We start from the raw sequence: 22,251 nt of genomic DNA, 5'->3' as shown, positions 1-22,251 counted from the left end.
GAGAAGCACTGTCCGCTGGATTTTCCTTGCCGGAAACGTATCTCCATTGCGCAGTTGGAGTTAGGTCTTGGATGAGCTCTACCCTGTTTCGAACAAAGTCCTTCCAGTGTGCTGGGTGAGAAGTGATCCACGAGAGAGAGACTGTTGAGTCCGTCCAAAAAGTCGTTGAGTGTATCTGTGTATCTAAAACACGATGGGCATAATTAGTTAACCTGGCCAGGATGAGAGATGCTGTGAGTTCGAGTCGCGGGATTGTGAGGCGTTTCAAAGGCGTTACTTTTGTTTTCGAGCAGAGCAATGTGACTTTGTATCCTGTGGACGGTGAGCGGACTACGAGATAGAGGACTGCTGCCATGGCAAGTTGAGAAGCATCAGAGAAGCCGTGAAGTTCTATGGTAGTATTTTCTTGGGTGCCTACCCAGCGAGGAGCTCGTACATTGGCCAATGATTTGAGATCTTCTCTGATGTTACACCATCTTTCTGTGAGTTGAGGTGACAGTGGTTCGTCCCATGACAGTTTCTGGAGCCAAAGTTCCTGCAACAACATTTTGGCCCTGATCTTGACAGGGGATACTAAACCAAGTGGATCAAAGAGTTGAGCGATATGAGATAACATAGTACGTTTAGTTACCACAGACCCAGATGAGCTTGAGTTGATCTTGAATGAGAAGTAATCCTCTTGAGGATACCAGAGTAGGCCTAAAAGTTTCGTTGAAGTAGGACAGTCGTCAAATGAGATCGACGATGGTATCATTTCTTCCTCGGTTACCATCTTGAGCGTACTTGGAGAGATCGATTGCCACTTTGCTAAGGGGAGGCCGCCCGCCATGCAGAGATTTTTCAAGTCGATAGCGATTTCTGAGAGTTTTTCTTTCGTGTCTGCACCACCATATATATCATCAACATAGCGACCTTTGATGAGTGGTGGAATGGCGAGTGGATACTTGTGACCTTCATCTTCGATGAGTTGGAGGAGGACTCGAATGGCCAAGAAAGGAGCAGCCTTGGTTCCATAGGTGACGGTGGTGAGGTGGTACGTCGCTATCTCATTTTCTGAGTTTCGCCAGAGAATGCATTGGAGATCCCAATCGTCTGGATGCACCATGATCTGTCTGTACATCTTCGTGATGTCTGTGGAAAACACAAATTTAAAGCGACGTACTGTAACCAATTAAGTGTTTTTCCTCTCTTCAGAGATCTGTTAGTTACTAGCTTCAGTCGGAGAGGTGGTCGGGGTTAATAGGTTGTAGCTAGCCCGGAACCTATTTTCAAAATAGAAAGCAATTTCGAAGGCTTTGGTTCCCACACAAAAACAAATTTATCCACTTTCAGAGATTTATTAATAAGATAGACTAAATTGCTCAAATAAGAATAAAAAGTTAAGAGTGAAATATTGAAAAATAGCTGCTTACAATTGGATTTAAACAATGAAAATTATTATGAATAGCTTCGAAGCGCAATGTCTCAAATGCAAAATGAAATAGAGCATAAGAAATTATATAAATTGGATATCGAATGAAATAACAAAATATATAACAGAATACTTCCATTAGCAATTAAAATCCAGGTGAAGTGCTCCTATGCAGGAAGAACCATCTGATTTGGTACGATACTGTACACAGCACCATATAAGGATTTCCAGGTTCTGATCACCACAGTTTTCAGGTGTGATTGATTCTTCGAAGTTGGATGTTGGTCAACGAAGTTCAACTTGGAAATATATATTCAAATCGAAAATCTGGGCTTCACCCAAAAACTGTAAAATTAATTTCTTTCAGAGACCGTTCAGTAGAACATATTATTGTCCTTGCCGTCCATGTTTCGCATAAAAAGTTGTGTACTCAAGTATAAAAAAATTACATATGTGAATCGACAGCCATTTTTCAAAAATAAAATAATAATAATCTAGCAAATAAAATTGGAACTGATTTTAACCGTTACATTGAATTATGAATATGGAATGAAAAATTTTTAATGAGTGAATTGAATTGAAGGGAACATTTTAGTGAAGATTTATTTTATATGGCGTGAGATTTTGAATATGAAAATGATCTGAATAATGAAATCTATAAAAAAATTAATTTTGAAGTGAATGAAAATGAACCTGAACGGCAAGGATGAATCGAATTTCGTTTGAAAAAAAAATCTTTGTTGGGCAGAGGAGATTGTAAAAACAAAAAAAAAATATATATATTTTAAAATATAAAGGCATCTTACCTCAATTTTTAATTGAGTTTCACTAAACCAATAGAAACTATGAAATACTAACTAAATCTCAAAATTTAATACCAAAAAATATCTATATCAAGAACTCAACTCTGATGACTTATCTCATTCACCAGACAAAGCAGAAAAGAAAGAATAAAATCTTCGAATAACCGATTAATATCTTATCAGATTGAAAACATGCGCCCATCTGCAAATCTGAATTCTTCGATACACGTACAAATGCAGTGGCGGTACAACAAATATGTAATGAATAAATTTGAATTTCAAAAAGAAAAAATTGTAACGATCGTATCGTTACACATCTCCTCTACCCACCAAAAAAAAAAAAAAATCAGTGCATAAAACCCTGAAAGTGGAAAAAATTTTAATTTTTAAATATTGAAATAGAAATTAATGGAATGCTAGATGGTCAGCAAACCTATTGGACAGTGCGCTACAGGAAGTTTGGGTCTGTATCCTCTTCAGTCCAAATAAAAAAAAAAATATTACTAATGGGCATTACAATATATAAAAGATATTTGTCCCCACACCAGATTTCTGAACAAAATATACAATTACAACAACGAATCACAAATAATTCAAGGATATTTCATGATGGATACCTCTCAATGATATGAGTAGCTAAAAAGAGAACAGTTCTACGGTTCTTCTTTAATTTGGTTTGAAAAAGTTCTAAAATTAACCACTCAGTGAACAGTTCAAGGTTGGCAGTATATAGCTTCAAGAAACTATACACAACCAACCTGACTCTCCTCCCTACCTCCCTTTTCATTATAATTTATAACCCACGACAAAATAGGACATCAGATCAGAACGACATTAAAAGGTAGAAAGAACAACAAAAAAAAAACTAAAGTTGGGCGCCAGTGAGATACTATCTCATACTCAAAATACTACATAAGGTAAAATTATTGGAGCTAATCTATTCGAATCAATTACAAAACGAGAAAATCTGAAAATATTGTGAATTTAAACAAAAGCAGCTGAAAAATCTATCCAAAAATACACTGAATAGTAATCAATCGCTTCTGACAAATTTCGGACAGACAGAATATTTATGCAAGTTATAAACTCACTTACATACTCAATGCATAATCTCTACGCCAAAATAACCGAAAATCTGGGAATTCAATATTTAACTGAGAGCCCCAGCTAAATCTGTCCGTCCAAGTTTATCAATTGAGAAAATTCAAAAATAAAACACTAAGCTGAAAATCAAATAAATGACCTCAACACACAAAAAAATATGAACTAATTAAAAAAATGAAAATTATATTAGGTACTAATAATTGTCGTTCTGATCATCAGTGCCACTATCACTAATATCTAACTTCAAATGGCTAACATGAAAATTACCCAAGTCATTTCCATTGAGATCCCTCAAATTGTATACCAAGGGTGAAAGAACTCTATGAACAACACAAGGAATATACTTAGGTGCTAATTTAGAGGAAAAATCATTAGCTGCATTGGATAACATAAAATTCTTCTTCCAAACCCTGTCTCCCACTCGGAATCTGACATCCCTACGTCTTAAATTATATCGACCCTTATTTAATTCATGCGAATGCAACAACCGCTTTCTGACATCCTCGAGTAGTTCAGGGACTTTAAGCTGAACTTCGGGGTCTAATACATTCCTAGAAATTTCTATGAAATTATTATCTCTTTCCGAAATCTTTCCATAGAATGAACCATCAGTTGGGACGTTCCTCATAAAACATAAATATGAAGGGGGTAACTTAGTGACCTCATGTTTAGCCAGGCGAATAGCTTGTGCTATTTGATGGATATTTTCGTCCCAGAGTTTGTGATCATCCCGTATATAAGATCTTATAGCAGTTACAATAGTCTTATTAACTAGTTGGGTTCGCCTGTGGAAAATATCGAGCATTGAACCAAATTTTCTGTACTTTATATTTATTCATCAAATTTTTGAATTCACTAGAAATAAACTGAGGTCCGTTATCGGCAACGAAAATTTGAGGTACTCCGAATATCAAAAATATATTATATTCTAGGAATTTCACGATAGACTTACTAGTTGCTTTCGCTAAGGGATGTATGAAGACAAATTTAGTGAACCAGTCAGTTACTACTAAAAGATATCTATTGCCGCTTTTCGATCTAGGATAAGGTCCTAATAAATCAGCCGATATTAATTGAAATGGAAAACGTATGTCCCTATTTTTGCCCATAAGTCCTGCCTGAGGAAGATTACTACTTTTACAAGAAGCACAGACTTTACAGTTCAAAATATAGTTTCTCACGTGTTTCCTCATTCTTGGCCAATAATATAGTTGTGATATACGTGACAATGTTTTATAAATACCCAAATGAGCAGCAAGAGGATCATCATGATACATATTCATGACTTCTTTCCTATGAGGACTTGGAATGACAATTTTCCACTCTGGAGAATCGTCACAAAGTCTAGATTGAGGAAGTATATGTTTGTATAAAACTTCACCTTCTACTTTGAAATCAGGATACTTTTGAGGATTTTTCTGGACTTCACACAGCATCCGTCGATACCAAGTGTCAGTTTTCATATCCTTCAGATCCAGCACAGCAATCTCGTCTTTATGGCTTTCCGGAATTCTGGATAGAGAATCTGCCACCTTATTGAGAGAGCCGCTTCTATGGACGATATCAAACTTATGTTGTGACAACTTTGTTATCCATCTGGCTAAACGTGGAGATGGATCCTTCATCGAATTCAACCACTTTAAGGATGAATGATCAGTGATAACAGTAAATTCAGTACCTTCAATGTAAGGTCTGAATTTGTCGATAGAGAAAACTATACCCAATAGTTCCTTCTCTGTAGTGGTATAATTTCTTTGACATTTGTTAAGGGACTTACTACAGTAAGCTATAGGATGCTCAAAGCCATTTTCTTCCTGGAATAAAACTCCTCCTACTCCATAATTACTAGCATCAGCAGCAACGAAGAAACGTTTTGAGAAGTCAGGACTGGCAAGTATTGGAGCAGTAGTCAACATTTTCTTAATGTTTGTGAATGCTTCATCGGCCTCCGTTGTCCAAACAATAGGTTGCCCCTTCTTTCTTCCTTTGAGAAGATCGGTGATAGGAGCGCAGATTGTTGAGCTATTCTCCAAAAATCTCCTGTAATACCCAATTAAACCAATTAATCGTCTGACTTGAGTAGTATTTGTAGGAGTGGGATATTCTAATACTGCTTGAATTTTATCGGGGTCTGTTCTCAGCCCATCCTTATCCACAACAAAACCAAGGAAATTCAATGAAGACCGACAAAATTTACATTTATCGAAATTAACAGTCAAGTTAGCGTTACTAAGCTTTGAGTACAGTTCTTTCAACACACGAATATGAGTTTCGAAATCTGGGGTTACTACAATAATATCATCAATATAATAAAATACATAAGGTTCCAATGAAGGACCTATAACTCTATCCATTAACCTACACATAGCTTGGGCGCTATTATTCAAACCGAAACATACAACTTTAAAGCAGAAGAGACCTCTACCAGGAATAGCAAAAGTTGTTTTCAATTGAGATTCTTCGTCTAAAGGAATTTGGAAGAAGGCTTGTTTCAAATCTAATGAGGAAAGATATTGTGCATCTCGAACTTTGCTGATAATAGAATCTATTAAGGGCATAGGATAACTATCCGGCAACGTGATAGAATTTAACTTACGACCGTCGAAGCACACCCTATATGAACCGTCCTTCTTTTTGACTAACCACAAAGGACTTAACCACGGAGAACATTCAGTTACCGGTCTGATTATGTCCAATTTCAACATCTTGTCTACCTCATTATTCAAAATCTTCAACATAGCTGGAGACAAAGGATATTGCCTCTGCTTTATTGGTTTCGAACCCTGGGTGTCTATGTGATGGGTATATAAATGAGTTTTACCAATTTTATCTTTAGGGCTGATATTCTCGAACAAATTGACAACACTATCGAGTTGAGCTTTTTGCTCTTTAGTCAGAGATTCAGTGCCATGTATAGCACGAATCGCAGAAATATTCAACATTTCTGAATTGAATGAATTATCCCTAAAATCTATGGACAGTTCAAAACATCGGATAAAGTCCATCCCCAAAATTAATTTGTGCGTAATAGAAGGAACAACCAAAAGTTTTATTGTTTTCGATGTACCCTCTAAACAAATAGGAACATGAATAAAACCTAGTGTGTTCTGCTCTTGTCCATCTGCTGTCGAGACCTGAACAGATATATCATAATTCAAGGACAAATTATATTTCTTCAACAAAAAGAGAGCCGAATTACCCAGGATTGAAACGTTGCTCCCACTGTCCAACAAAGCTGTTACCGAATCATTGAATACTTTAACCGATATGTAAGGACGATTATCACCAAATTTATTAGCCAAAACTGGACTCATCTCAACAGGATGACATTTTGAAGACTTCAAGTCCGAAAGAGGTGGTTTTGTTGGTATAACTTTGTTACCATAAAAATTTTCAACTGTGATGAGCCATTCACGCCACCCTCTCCTTTCAGACTCGAAATCTATATGAATTACTTGGTCCCGTTCTGAACTTTGTTGGCAGGCTTTGCTTTTTCTCCCGAAGGTCCTGCAACGTCTGCCTGATTGCAGTACCTGCTCGCGTTTTTTGAACAGTTAGGGCAGTTACGTTTGGTAAAATTAAGATGTCTAAAACACTGGTGTGTGCACTTGTCACTTTTTGCAAGCATCAACATTTCAGAAAATCGGGGATATGGGATCAGTTTCGTGGCGGCGCCACCATGTCATTTGCTTCGTTCTATCCTTGTTCTACCAAAGGAAGTCCAATGATCTCTCGTTTTATTTTGTTTTGCGTTCATATATCGAATATCGATCAACGAGTTCAAAATATGAACCGGCCCATTTTGTCAGCTGTTAAGGATTATTTGTGATTTACACTTTAATTTTCTTTGTAAAAACAAATCCTTCAATATTTTCAACACTATCGAATAAGGGTTCGAAGGAGTATTTACTATTTTTCTTCAAGATAATTTCCGTTTGACAAATTGAATTCGTGAGGGGGGATAATTCAATATGATATTAATAAAACACAGTTGATTGGTCAAATATCCAATATATTCAGTTGACGGAAAGGGAATTTTCACTATATCTATCAGGAAGAATATTTTAAGTAACAGATTCGAATAGATTTATGTATTTCTGATTCTCAATACATGCTCACAATTCACATTACGTATTTCCAATACAGTTTCTTTGAAACATTGCTGAAGTTTCCATAAAACTTAGTTTTATGGTGGTTGGTTCTGCTTCAAATTCCAACAACACCGAATTCTTAGCTGTAGTTCTTGATTGTCCATACAGAAAACTGAACGACATGTTGAATAAATGAATGTTCTACATCCCTTTCTCGAAACTAATTCATTTTCACACACCAATAATCGTTTATAAATAGAACATATTCGTGAGTCGTAGCAAGTATTCAAATTATTTTCAAATATCAATTGACAATGCACTGTCAAATTCCAAACAGCGCTACCTACAGTAGGAGAAACGAAACTGATCCCATATCCCCACGAAATTAAAAACAAAATCGAATCAGTGAATACACCAGAGTTTTAGACATCTCAGGTAAAATCAACTTTTCCGCATAAAAAGCAAAACTTCCTCATTTCTTTTTGACAATCCGAAAAAACATGCCCTGACATATTACAATTCCAGCATTTTACATTAGAAGAAATTGCGGAGACAATAGTCCTTCTAGGACCTGAAGGAAGATTGAGTGACAGAACATCTTCAACTTTTTTACAAAGGGAAGTTAAATCCGTAATAGTCTCAACATCCTGAAAAACTAAAGCTTTCACATAATCGGGTAATAAATTATTTTTTATGATTCCAACAATCTCCTTTTCAGAAGGTGGAGAATTTAATCTATTGAATTGACATTCCATATCTGTGATGAACATAGTTACTGATTCTCTAATTGATTGCTTTCTTGACTTGATCTCGGCTAACTTAATTTCATCATGACTACTATGAAGAAAGTCGATTTTAGTTTAGAAACTAGATCAGACCAATCACTAAATCTATTCTTCAGAAAGTTATTATGCCACCACGTCCAAGCATCACCTTCAAAAAGATCGGCAGCTGAATCAAAAAGATCGGCATTATCACAACCCCTTGAGGATTTTAACGAGTCAATCAATTCTAAAAAAGATAATAAATCTTCTTTTCCAGAAAATTTCTTTATACCCCATTTATAAACTGGGACCTTTTTAGTAGGCACCGAGAAACCTGCTGCACTATGATGAGTTGGAGTTGATGATTGTAATGGATTGTTATTTTGTGATGAATGAGATGGCGATTGAACAATTGGATCTCTATTAACATGCCTATCAGAAAGATCCGCTTCCAAAATTAATACTCTTTTCAAAAGTTCTTGTTTAACATTGTTTTCAGATTCTGATTGTGCGAACAACCTCGAAATTCGCCCTGTCGCGTGAGTTATTCTAGACTCCAACTTTTTATCATCATCAGAAGATTTATCACTAAGATGTTGCAGCAAAGCTTCAATGTCATTTAAAGTGTCACCAATTTCTTTAACATTCTCATCAAACTTATATGTGTCTGATATCTCAACAAAACTCCTGTCGGAATTTTCCTGAGATAAAAGACCTCTTAAAACTTTCCGTTTTTCCTGAACAGTAGTGGGGGGAACAATACCTCTTATTGATATTTCATAGGTTAGTTCGAAACTTCTCAAATGATTTGGATTTAATTTAACCATAATGAAGACTAAAGTGAAGAATGTTGTGGAGACAAATACCAGCTGAGATAATCGCTTGTCGTGCTATCTTTTGCAATGTGAAAAAGATACCTATGGATATGTGATTGTGTGAGGAGCCTTCAAAATTGCAGAAATTTTAACAAAGGATGCAAAATACGAAAAATTTGCCCCACGTTGGGCGCCAAAAATTGTGTAACCAATTAAGTGTTTTTCCTCTCTTCAGAGATCTGTTAGTTACTAGCTTCAGTCGGAGAGGTGGTCGGGGTTAATAGGTTGTAGCTAGCCCGGAACCTATTTTCAAAATAGAAAGCAATTTCGAAGGCTTTGGTTCCCACACAAAAACAAATTTATCCACTTTCAGAGATTTATTAATAAGATAGACTAAATTGCTCAAATAAGAATAAAAAGTTAAGAGTGAAATATTGAAAAATAGCTGCTTACAATTGGATTTAAACAATGAAAATTATTATGAATAGCTTCGAAGCGCAATGTCTCAAATGCAAAATGAAATAGAGCATACGAAATTATATAAATTGGATATCGAATGAAATAACAAAATATATAACAGAATACTTCCATTAGCAATTAAAATCCAGGTGAAGTGCTCCTATGCAGGAAGAACCATCTGATTTGGTACGATACTGTACACAGCACCATATAAGGATTTCCAGGTTCTGATCACCACAGTTTTCAGGTGTGATTGATTCTTCGAAGTTGGATGTTGGTCAACGAAGTTCAACTTGGAAATATATATTCAAATCGAAAATCTGGGCTTCACCCAAAAACTGTAAAATTAATTTCTTTCAGAGACCGTTCAGTAGAACATATTATTGTCCTTGCCGTCCATGTTTCGCATAAAAAGTTGTGTACTCAAGTATAAAAAAATTACATATGTGAATCGACAGCCATTTTTCAAAAATAAAATAATAATAATCTAGCAAATAAAATTGGAACTGATTTTAACCGTTACATTGAATTATGAATATGGAATGAAAAATTTTTAATGAGTGAATTGAATTGAAGGGAACATTTTAGTGAAGATTTATTTTATATGGCGTGAGATTTTGAATATGAAAATGATCTGAATAATGAAATCTATAAAAAAATTAATTTTGAAGTGAATGAAAATGAACCTGAACGGCAAGGATGAATCGAATTTCGTTTGAAAAAAAAATCTTTGTTGGGCAGAGGAGATTGTAAAAACAAAAAAAATATATATATATTTTAAAATATAAAGGCATCTTACCTCAATTTTTAATTGAGTTTCACTAAACCAATAGAAACTATGAAATACTAACTAAATCTCAAAATTTAATACCAAAAAATATCTATATCAAGAACTCAACTCTGATGACTTATCTCATTCACCAGACAAAGCAGAAAAGAAAGAATAAAATCTTCGAATAACCGATTAATATCTTATCAGATTGAAAACATGCGCCCATCTGCAAATCTGAATTCTTCGATACACGTACAAATGCAGTGGCGGTACAACAAATATGTAATGAATAAATTTGAATTTCAAAAAGAAAAAATTGTAACGATCGTATCGTTACAGTACCTAGAACAATACATCAATAACATCTAACTGAAGTTTCGCTCCTGTGTGCATGATGTCGTTCAGTGAGAGGCCTGTTGAGGTGGGACTGGAACCATTGAACACTACTCGCAATTTGGTGGAGGAGCTGTCTGATTTGAGAATTCCATGATGCGGCAAATAGTATCTGGGATGCGAGATGTCTGAGGGAGCCTTCTTCATGTGCTTGAGTTGTTCGTATTCAGTGAGGAAGTCCGTGTACAGCTGGCAATATTCTTGGTTTCCCTCGAACTTGCGAAATTGTCTTTGGAGGCATCGGAAGGCACGTTGTCTGGAAGATCCCAAAAGATTAGATGATGATTTTAATGGGAGTCTTACCATGTATCGTTCAGAAGGAAGTCGAGAGTGAGTGGTCTTGAAGTGGTCTTCACATTCCTGCTCGTCAGCAGTGAGGTGACTTACGGAGGTGGACTTGACTTCTTCTTGTTCCCAGAACTTTTCGAGAAGGCTTTGAAGGTCAGATTCTTGAGTGGCATGGTATTGAGGAGACACACTTGAGCAGACTTCTTGATGAGGGCATATTGGACCTAGGACCAACCATCCAAAGATCGAGAGCTGAGCTGTTGGAGTTGACCCATGTGGCCCTTGTCGGAGTTGAGGAAGAATGATGGAACCATAGACATCAGCACCCAATATGATGTCGATTGGCCTTGAGGTGTAGAACTCTGGATCGGCGAGCTTCAAATTGTCGAGGTGTGGCAAACGTTGTCGTGTGCAACAATTGGAAGATGGTAGATTAGTAAATGGAGATGACAAGATATGAGCATTTATATTCACGGTTTTGTGATTGTGAAGAGATTTCAGTGTGATCAATACTGATCCTCTTGATCTTGAGGCGGCTCCACCAATTCCAACGATGGTGACTTTGGATTGGCTTCGAGGAAGGCTGAGCTGTCTTGAGAAGTCTTCCGAGATGAACGAGAGTTCCGATCCAGATTCGTCGAGGAGTCTTGCGTTGTACGAGATGACTGGTGTGATGAGCGGTTGATAATGAGATGAGCTGTCTTCGAGGGGTTTTGATGACTGCCTGAGCACTTTAGGCCCTTTTCGAGGTGACTGGCTTGGCTTCGCTGGTCTTTTGAGTTGGCTTGGATGAGAAGGCTTGAGGTGACTTTGGTGAGACGGCTCGGCTGAGGGGGTCGTGTGGCCGTTTTGGCCATTAAATGAGAAGGCTATTTTTGAGCAGATCTTAGAGGGGACTTTGGAAGAGGTGACATTAGAGGTGACATCGTGAGAGTACGAGGTTTTGGTATAGAGCTGGGTCTCATAATAGAAACGAGGACTTGTTTGAGACGAACATTGAGGGGTCGAGAAGATCTTATAGCAAAGAGCAGCCAAGAGGAGATGGTTGTCCTCGTATTGAGAAATGAGACTTCCCCAAGCTATGGGAAGTGAGGTGTGCCAGTGAGAGCCAAGCGACAGATCTACTTCAGAGGAGTCGACTGAAGAGAAGATCTGAGGTAATGGAGGCATTCAGCATTAGAAATTGAGGAGTTGAATTACTTGAGTAGTCGCCAGAGAAAACTGGTAATGAGATGTCTGAGCAGACGAGGACGAAGCAACCGGTTGAGATGGCGTTTGAGGTGGCTCGAGAGACTCCTTGAGATGACGAATGCTTGTGGAGATGAAGGTATGAGCAGGCTTATTAAGAAAGAATTTATCTTACTCAAAGTATTCTTGGTCGAGGTGCACAATTCCATGAGAGGGCAGAGAGGAGAACTATGATTAGTGAACGATGATAAAATTCCAACTCAATTATCCGGCTCGAAGGACCAAATGTTAAAAAATCGAGGGTGTTATGATTTTTAATTAAAGAGTAGTGGACTGTATTAAAAGATAATTGAGTTGGAGATGGTATAAAAACATTTATTAAGAATCATTCACAACCATAAAATGAATATGTCACCTGCATGAAGCTAATACAGTAAAAAGCAACTAATATTAACAACATCTATAAACTCAGAGAGACAATATCCAATTAAAAACAAGAGATGGTCTAGAGCAGTTCAAATGAGAAGTCACTTGATGTCAGACTTAGACGTTGAGGAGTTCAATAAATTCAATATCAACACAACGGTTACACAGTGATAGGGCAATCAATTGAAAATTGATTGCGAGAGCCTCCTTTTTCTATCAGAAAACGCGAAGGTTAGAATATTGAATTTTAAAGAGAAGACGCGAGAGTACAGAGAAATAGGCCCGAGGTGAAACTGCAATGTCTAAGTCTGATCATCAACGAGAAATCGATACATTAAATTTGAGTAGATCAATAATGTTAATGTAAGTATGAGCAGAACAAGAGTAGCACAAGTTAAATGAGAAGCACAGAATTAATGAATTTGAGAAGCACTAGAATATTAAAAATAATATGAAAAGGGCAATAAATTCTAATTAAATGAGAAGTTCGATAATAATTCATTAAATGAAAAGGACAATCATAATTAATATGAGAAGAACAAAGTATAATTCATATACATTGAGATGATCTTGAAGAGTGCAAAAATTTATCAATGAATTCAGCATTTACAGAGACGAACTGCTTACAAGTAAGCACGATTAGAACGTTCATCAGAAAAATAGAAGAAACAATTGATAAATTAAGAGAAGTCATGAGAGTACTGAGTTGAATAAATCTCTAATCGTAGATTTTGAGATGTGCTGAAGGCTGAGAAAACTAACATGCATGTTGAGTCCGATGAATGAATATAGAAGAGAAACAATGAGAGTACATATTATAAAGAGTAGACCATACCAAGTGAGTAGACATGAGTGTTCGAGCAGACTTTCCAGGGTGGAGCCTAGGTCGAGGTGTATCGAGCATTATCATTGATCGCTTAACGAAAGTTGAGGTGTTCATCCTGTTCTGAAGAAAACAGCTACATCCAGGGTCCACCCTGGAGAAGATGAGGATTCATTCATCTGAAACTCAACACCATGAATTAGTCATATGTATAACGAGGTGATCATAAGAGTTGTCTTAAAAATGATTGAACTGATTCTAATAATAAGGAATATTATGAGCAGACAATGAATCAGTAATCATTTTTATTGAGATGGACTTGAGAAGTTTCAATCCTGGTGCTACATACCCATTTTCATGTGAGAAGATCTAGAGAATTCTGAAAATCTATATAAATTATGAAATATAATAAAATATACAGTTCTGAGAAGACAATAGTTCGAGTTGAGTTGAGTAGACGATTCAGTTGAGCAGTACTAGCAAGGATTCGGAATCTATTTCTAGATTCTGAATCTCTTGCACGTGGACTAATTTCTTTAGAATGAAATTATCATGAAAATGGTGTAATTTATAATTTTGAGCAGTCTGAGTGTACTTTACCTTATGAGATGAACAATTTAGCACCAGGATTGATGCGAGATGATTTGAAAATTGAGAACAACTAAAAGAGGTGAACTTAAATGAGGTGTTACAAAATCACATTGATAGCAGCGCGAAGTCAATTCAACGGAGCTAACAAAGAGAATCTTAAGAAAAATATGTAAATGTGTGGTTTTTCACTCCTGAAAAACACTGAAAGTGGGGCCGCTGCGTCGTTCAACCAGCGCACCGCCGAATCGGAGTACCATACGCGGCCACCGGAGCTGGTCAGGAGCGTAGACTAGAGAGAGGTCGGAGGAGGGCTTCGCTCAATTTTTAACACGGTGTAAGCCAAAAAAAAATGAAGTCTAAGTCCCGGTGTATCAGAAAAAAGTCTAAGTTCAAGTCCCGGCGCACCAAAAGCAATCTAAGTCCCGATATATCACACTAAAAATTTTACAAGTCCAACGTTACTCGAAAAAAATTTCAATCAGTCCCACCAAAGTCCGAAAATATTCGGGAAATGCCGCACACACTCGCAAGTCGTTTCGTATAATCCGGAAAATTTCCCGAAATTCGGATCGCACCAGAACGCACAGGTTAAATTCCGAACAGTCTTTCAAGTTCAATATCCAGAAAATAAATCACAATAATCGAATTTCAGTTTTCAGAAAAATCAGAAATAATTGGTAAGTTTCAACAGTACAGGTCAAAAGAAAATAAAAGCAGGTAGACAAGTTATCAACAGGGTAATAGGTGACTCTCTATTAAACTGATTGGTAAATCAAACCTATTAAATTTTACCAATTGTGACAATAAATTTTCAATGTTCGAAAATTCACTCACCTTCAATACGAAATTAAAACAGTTCAATTCAATAAATCAGAAATAATAAGAAATCGGGAATAATTTTCAATAGGGTTCAACAATAGGAAAATTTCCAAAATATAGTCCAATTCAATTCACAGTATAACAGTTCAATACAGGGTGGCAGGGAATAAAACACAGATCAAGTTCATTTTTCACAGTTTTCCGTTCAAGAAATAGTTACTCACTGTTTCGGGAATTCACTCACTGACGGTTAATGTTTCTCACCTCTGTTGTTTCCTACCAGATTTTGCACTGTCACTGCTCGGGCGCCATTTTTTGTAACGTGGTTACCTCGGAGAAAACTTATCTCGAGCGCCAGCTATTCTTTTCACTAGGAAGAATAGCAAACCTACCAGAGTAGCTGCCAGTCGGAGACAGAGTTCGCCGCTATCTAGGGTGGTAGCGATAACGAAGTAGTCAAAATCAAATGATGTAAAAGTATTCACACCTTCGGAAACTGATTATATGTACAAGGGAGATATGTGTAGGTATGAAATATGAGCGAACCTATAAGCGAACATACATTCGGGAAATTCTATCCGGTCACGAGCACTTTATAAAGTTTATACCGGGTGCAGTGAAAAATCAAAGGTTCAATGAAATGCGCCAACCAGAACTGACGGAATGAATACTAAGGACTTGCTATACGGTATCGGGATGTAATTGTATTTCTCCAGAAATAAAACACAACCAAGGCTGATCCATTCGAGACTTTTATTCGCTACCCCAAGGGCTATAACGCACCATGACTGATAGCGAAGAATAGGTCTATTTCCAGCGCAACTACCTGATTTCACTGACTACGAGCGGTATCTCTTATTCTCTACCCCAAGGGCTATAACGCGTCATGACTGATAGAAAAGAAGAGATTGCGGATTCAACACTTATGACGCGGAACGCGGACAGGGGGGGTTGACGGGACTTTCCCTTCAGTACCCCAAGGGCTTGCGCACCATGACTGATAGCGAAGGGAAAAGTCAGACTCGCGAAACAAGGTAAAGAACGATAAAATACAACATAAAACGATACAGTACAGCAGTGTCAAAGTCAAAGAAGTAACCGGTGTAGGTCTAACAAAGAAACTGGACGGTACAGACGAAGACCTACCTCCTTCGTTTCAGGCACTCGCGAAAAATCAAAGGAAAGAAAAGAAAAAAAAACTAAAAATCAACTCTTAATAGCACTGATGCAACACAAAATTATTCTTAAACGGCGAAACTCAGAAAATACGGAGCATAAACTAACTGAAGTAAAAGAACCTAATCAAAAGCAGAAGTCACCACGTTAAAAACTGAAGTCAAAGAGCGAAAAGTCAAAAGTCGAAGTACTGAAGTGAAGTGCAAAAAAGTGACCGTCGCGGAGGAAAATTTGCTTTTATAGGCGAATCCCCCCTCACGGTAAAAATCTGAAAATTCCAGAATGCGACAAGAATGAAAAACGTCGTCAGCTCCGGTTTATCGCATATCAACATCAGAAAAACGTCGAAATCTTCAACGGCATGCAAGAAAAACAACGTTAAACACAGATAAACGGTTTTTTACATTTACTCTGCCTATCGGAATGAACGTACTGAATATTCGAGAATTAAAATATTTTCAAAAACGGAAATGTAAAACGAAAGGAATACACTAAAATGAATTCCAATTTTCCTCAGAAAACTGGGGTTCATTACAGGGTGTAATTCGTGTAGGCGGACGAATCACCAACGCTATCCTAGACCCAGATAGCAAGCATCCTGCAAAAATTCCACGAGCTTCTCAATTGACTTCTCTGATTATAAATTCTGCTCACAAACGAACACTCCATGGAGGTACACAACTCACACTGTCCACCATCCGACAACAATATCGGATCATTGGAAGAAGAGCCCCAGTGAAATCCCACATCCTGAAGTGTGTTATCTGTGCAAGGCAACGAGGTATAAGAGCTTAATAACTCATGGGACAATTACCAGAACAACGTGTCAGACCATCTCGTCCCTTTCTCATCACTGACGAGCGATTACCTCCTTCTAAGTGGCCATTAGGGCGAGGAATGACCATGCTTCAGGGTACCCTCAAGACCTCCACGTCCACTCTAACCCGACCAATCTCGAAGAAAGCAATTCTACCAGTCAACTCTTCAGACGAAGCAACGAAAAAGGAATTTCAACCTCTCTAGTCATCTCGATAACTAACGCTGTTAGTTATGGCGGGCGGAATGTTAAAAATTGAGCGAAGCCCCCCTCCGACCTCTCTCTAGTCGACGCTCCTGACCAGCTCCGGTGGCCACGTATGGTACCCCGATTCTTCGGTGCGCTGGTTGAACGACGCAGCGGCCCCACTCTCAGTGTTTTTCCGAAGTGAAAAACTACACAATTACACATTTTCTTAAGATTCTCTTTGTTAGCTTCGTTGAATTGACTTCTCGCTGCTATCATCTTGATTTGTAACACCTCATTTTAAGTTCACCTCTTTAGTTGTTCTCAATTTTTTAAGTCTTCTCGCACAATCCTGGAGCTAAATTGTTCTTCTCATAAGGTAAAGTACTCTCAGACTACTGAAAATTATTAATTACACCATTTTCATGATAATTTCATTTTCATGAAATAAGTCCACGTGCAAGAGATTTCAGAATCTTGAAATAGATTCATAATCCTTGCTAGCACCGCTCAACTGAAATGTCCACTCAAGACAAATCGAACCATTGCCTTCTCAGAAATATATATTTTATTATATTTCATAATTTATATAGATTTTCAGACTTCTCTAGATCTTCTCAAATGAAAATGGGTATGTAGCACCAGGATTGAAACTTCTCAAGTCCATCTCAATAAAATTGATTGCTGATTCATTGTCTGCTCATAATATTCCTTTTTATTAGAATCAGTTTAATCATTTTTAAGACAACTCTTATGATCACCTCTATGTACATATGACTAATTACTGTTGTTGAGTTTCAGATGAATGAATCCTCATATTCTCCAGGGTGGACCCTGGATGTAGCTGTTTTCCTCACAACAGGATGTGAACACCTCAACTTCAGTTAAACGATCATTGATATTGCTCGATACACCTCGACCTAGGCTCCACCCTGGAAAGTCTGCTCGAGTACTCGTGTCTACTCATTTGGTATGGTCTACTCTTTATAATATGTACTCTCCTTGATTCTTTTCTATATTCATTCATCGGACTCAACATACATGTTAGTTTTCTCAGCCTTCAGCACATCTCAAAAATCTACGATTAGTGATTTGACTCAGTACTCTCTTGACTTCTCTTAATTTATCAATTGTTTCTTCTGTTTTTCTGATGAACGTTCTAATCGTGCTCACTTGTAAGCAGTTCGCCTCTGTTAATGTTGAATTCAATGATAAATTTTTTGCACTCTTCAAGATCATCTCAATGTATATGAATTATACTATGTTCTTCTCAGATTAATTATGATTGTCCTTTTCATTTAATTAATTATTATTGAGCTTCTCATTTAATTAGAATTTATTGCCCTTTTCATATTATTTTTAATATTCTAGTGCTTCTCAAATTCATTAATTCTGTGCTTCTCATTTAACTTGTGCGACTCTTGTTCTGCTCATACTTATTACATTGTACTTATTGATCAACTCAAATTTAATGTATCGATTTCTCGTTGATGATCAGACTTAGACATTGCAGTTTCACCTCTGGCCTATTTCTCTGTACTCTCGCGTCTTCTCTTTAAAATTCAGTATTCTAACCTTCGCGTTTTCTGATAGAATAAAGAGGCTCTCGCAATCAATTTTCAATTGATTGCTCTATCACTGTGTAACCGTTGTGTTGATATTGGATTTATTGAAGTCCTCAACGTCTAAGTCTGACATCAAGTGACTTCTCATTTGAACTGCTCTGGACCATCTCTTGTTTTTGGTTGAATAATGTCTCTCTGAGTCTATAGATGTGGTTAATATTAGTTGCTTTTACTGTATTAGCTTCATGCAGGTGACATATTCATTTTATGATTGTGAACGATACTCAATAAATGTTTTTATACCATCTCCAACTCAATTATCTTTTCATACAGTCCACTACTCTTTAATTACAAAATCATAACACCCTCGATTTTGAACAATGGGAAATTCAGAGGAACACCGTCTGCTCCGACAGGAAGTGCGGGTGGAGCAGGAATCACACCTACAGCAGGGAGCCGAGGAGCGACACGAACCCGACCACCACCACGAGCCCGAAAACCTGGAAAGGGCTCCAACAGAGCTTAATCCTTTTGATATCTGAGATATCTGGGATAAGTGAATTTTCCTCTGGAGAGGAGTGTGAAAGCCGCAAGGCTAAAGTCATAATAATGGTTCTTTATTTCAAATCCTATCCAAAATAACAAGTTATGTGGAGACGAAATGAAAAAGTGTCAAAAAACAAAGACAAATATATTTTAATAGGTACATCCGATGGGTGCATATCTTGCACTGTCGAGAGAAACCCTTAGAAGACATAAGCTATGCAAGGTTTCTCAATTATATCGAGAACACTTCTATCGATAAATATAAGAAAACTGATAGAAAAGAGGAAATGAGACATTGTCTTATTGCTTCGTTGAATAGAGAGCCAATAAATTTCTAGAGAAGGTCACCTATGGAAAAGAGCCATAAAAGAGGAAATTAACTTCGAATAAATGTGACGGGAATTGTGCGACGGAAACGGCCATATTGGTCTTCCAAGTTCTGATTTGAAAAGTGGCAGACTTGGAAGTCAAATGATTCTGTTATCTGTGGCCAAATGAACAAAGTGCTGTTTTAACTTAATTTTGGTAATTTGGATTCTTGAAATTTGCTGGAAATAAGGATTTTGGATATTTAAGAGTGAATAATTCATAGGTAGGTAATTTTTAAGCTGAATATCAGGTAGTAATTATGAGTTTCTGAATTTCATGACATAACAAGATTATCCCATGACAATAACACTCCATGGGCGTAGGTGATGTTAAGTCATAAACCTTAATACCATTAAGTATATAGCCAAGCAGTGTTAGGCGGGGTGAATTTCCGCTTTGATTATCAGTTTCATCGAGCGTGAAAAAGCTTCTGACTTTACGTCAGTGCTGTTCTAATTTTTTTGATTAATCAGAATCAACTGACTATTGAAGTTAGTTTTTTGGAAACTTCATTGTCCTACGCCACTGTTGAAACGGGAATATATGTCGGCCATATTTCTCCTCTATTCCGGTCAAATTGAAATGAGCAATATGCTCCTTCCTGTTATTCTATATTCTAAGGTAGATAGAGAGGAATTACAAATATCAGGAAAATGGGCCAATATCATCGACTCTAAATGGGTGTTTAAGAAGAAATAAGAGGCAAATGGTGTTACACGTTACAAGGCGAGATTAGTCATCAGAGGCTTCAAGGACAAAAACACTTATGACCTCAAAGAGACATATGCACCTGTGTCTAGACTTCCTGTAATTAGAGCTACACTTGCAATAATTAACAAGTATGATTTACATGCTTGCCAATTAGATGTCAAAACAGCTTTCTTGAATGGCATCATAGGGGAAGATATATACATGGAGATCCCAGATGGGGTAGACATCGATAGTAAGATTAAAAGATCCCATGTATGCATGCAAACTACAGAAAGCTCTTTATGGACTGAAAATAAGCTCTAAGAGATGGGACAAGATGTTCACTGAAGAGATCCAGAAACTGGGTCTAGAAAATGATCTACTCGAGCCATGTCTATACACTTGGAGGAAAAATGGTAAAATGACACTACTAGTCATATATGTAGACGATATATTGATGGCTAGTAATGACATACAAAAGCTGGAAGAAATAAAAGTCCATTTGAACGCAGCATTTCAAATGAAGGACCTGGGAAAACCTAAAAGTTTCCTAGGTATAAATATAGAAAGAAACCGAGAAGAAAGGTATATAAAAATAGATCAATCTAACTATACCATAAATATTAGAATAGGATTAAGAAGAATCGACTAGAGAATTAGGACGAAGGAAGAGATGAAAATGAAAAAAAAAGAGTTCCTCATAGAGAAGCAATCGGTAGCTTGATGTATCTCTCAAATGGAACACGGCCAGACATTACATTACATTTGAGATCTGGTCTCAAGTTCACTTCTCAAACCGAAGACTTAGAGGCATTCACAGATGCGAGTTTCAGGGATCATGGGGACTCTGCATCAACTGGGGTTTATGTCATTAGGCTTTTTGGAGATGTGATAGCTTGGAGAAGTCACAAGCAGACCTATGTCACACTGTCCACTTGTCAAGCCGAATACCGGGCCATGAGCTATGCTTGTCAGGAATTGATATCCCTTGATAAGGCACTCAGATTTATGATAGGAAAAACTCTATTTCCGGTGACAATCTGGTGTGACAACAAATCCGCTGGAGACTGCAGGAAGAAGGATGGTAGTCATAAATTAAAGGTATTCGATGACCAATTAGATAGAATAAACGATGATTTGCTACAGAGAGAGAGGACTGGACTCAGGCGACATATGGCTGAAACACACGGTGATTTCATAAAACAGTGTGTTGAAGAGAAGAAAGTCACAGTGAGATGGATCCCAACTAAAGAGAATGTAGCCGACATAATGACGAAACCTTTACCATCAGATGCTCATATGAAACTAACCCAAAAAATCATGTTTTGATAAATAGAATGTTTCGATAGTTAGAATGCGAAATAATTGAATTTTATTTTTAGAGTGAATTTTGAAGAGAGAATGCTGGTTGCAGTCCGATGAAGGGAGGGAGTGTTAGAGTATTACTTCATCCGGACACATATTAGAGCGGCAACCAACATTACACCACCAGAAGCTCCCTAAGAGTAACTCTAGATCCTTGGGAAGGAAAAGAAGTAGAAGTATCTTTTCTTTTATCAGGGGGAATCTGCGACCGTGAAAACACGGGGCTCTATCTCTCGCCTAGAGGAACCCATTTCTAGAAAACACTGTGGGGTTACTCACTCTCCTGAGTTCGCGACCCACTAAACCTAACCTGCTTTACATTGGTTCCGGGCATTGCCTATAAACCATTTATCCCTTGATCGGTTAATTTCTTCTTGCACATTGTCGTGCTAGGGTTTACATGTTCGTCCATTTCGGATATCTCTTCTTAGTATAGTTTTAATAAGTTTCCGTTCTCATTTTAATCTCTCCTCAATTGATCTCGCGGTCTCCTTTTGTAAATTCTCATTCTTCCTCCGGATCGTAGTCCACTAGTCTCCTGAGTTCTTCGTTCGGATGTTCCTTCGCTGTTTCGAATAACTTTTCAGCTTTCCTCTTCATAAATTCAGTGATGGTTTCCCACTTCAAATCTCGATATATCTGTTTGTTCCTGACAAACCAAGGCGCATCTATGGCACATCGTAGTAGCTTGTTTTCTGTTGCCTGAATTCTTTGTATATGGCTCTTTGCCGCGAATCCCCAAGCACCTAATCCTTATGGATCCTTATGGATCAGGTGCTGACATAACTGA

The 22,251-nt window shown here is 37.4% G+C and overlaps 1 protein-coding gene across 1 annotated transcript; it reads right to left on the bottom strand.

Moving 5' to 3' along the window:
* Positions 1-8,223: 8,223 nt before the first annotated feature.
* On the bottom strand, positions 8,224-10,552 carry LOC123313992. The gene is made up of 2 exons (XM_044899105.1): positions 10,247-10,552; positions 8,224-9,785 (listed from the first exon to the last, which is right to left on the bottom strand). Exon 2 carries the CDS (start codon positions 8,998-9,000, stop codon positions 8,224-8,226), a length of 777 nt encoding a protein of 258 aa, XP_044755040.1. The 5' UTR covers positions 9,001-9,785; positions 10,247-10,552.
* Between the last annotated feature and the right edge of the window lie 11,699 nt (positions 10,553-22,251).

This window comes from Coccinella septempunctata, chromosome 5, assembly GCF_907165205.1.
Source record: "Coccinella septempunctata chromosome 5, icCocSept1.1, whole genome shotgun sequence".
Classification (NCBI taxonomy): Eukaryota; Metazoa; Arthropoda; class Insecta; order Coleoptera; family Coccinellidae; genus Coccinella; species Coccinella septempunctata.
Note: the sequence above shows the minus strand (reverse complement) of the source record. Positions and strands in the feature narration are given on the sequence as shown.

Bases quoted from the DNA above. Each gene is read 5' to 3' on its own strand.
- LOC123313992 (XM_044899105.1), bottom strand. From the start codon at position 9,000: ATGGTTAAATTAAATCCAAATCATTTGAGAAGTTTCGAACTAACCTAT.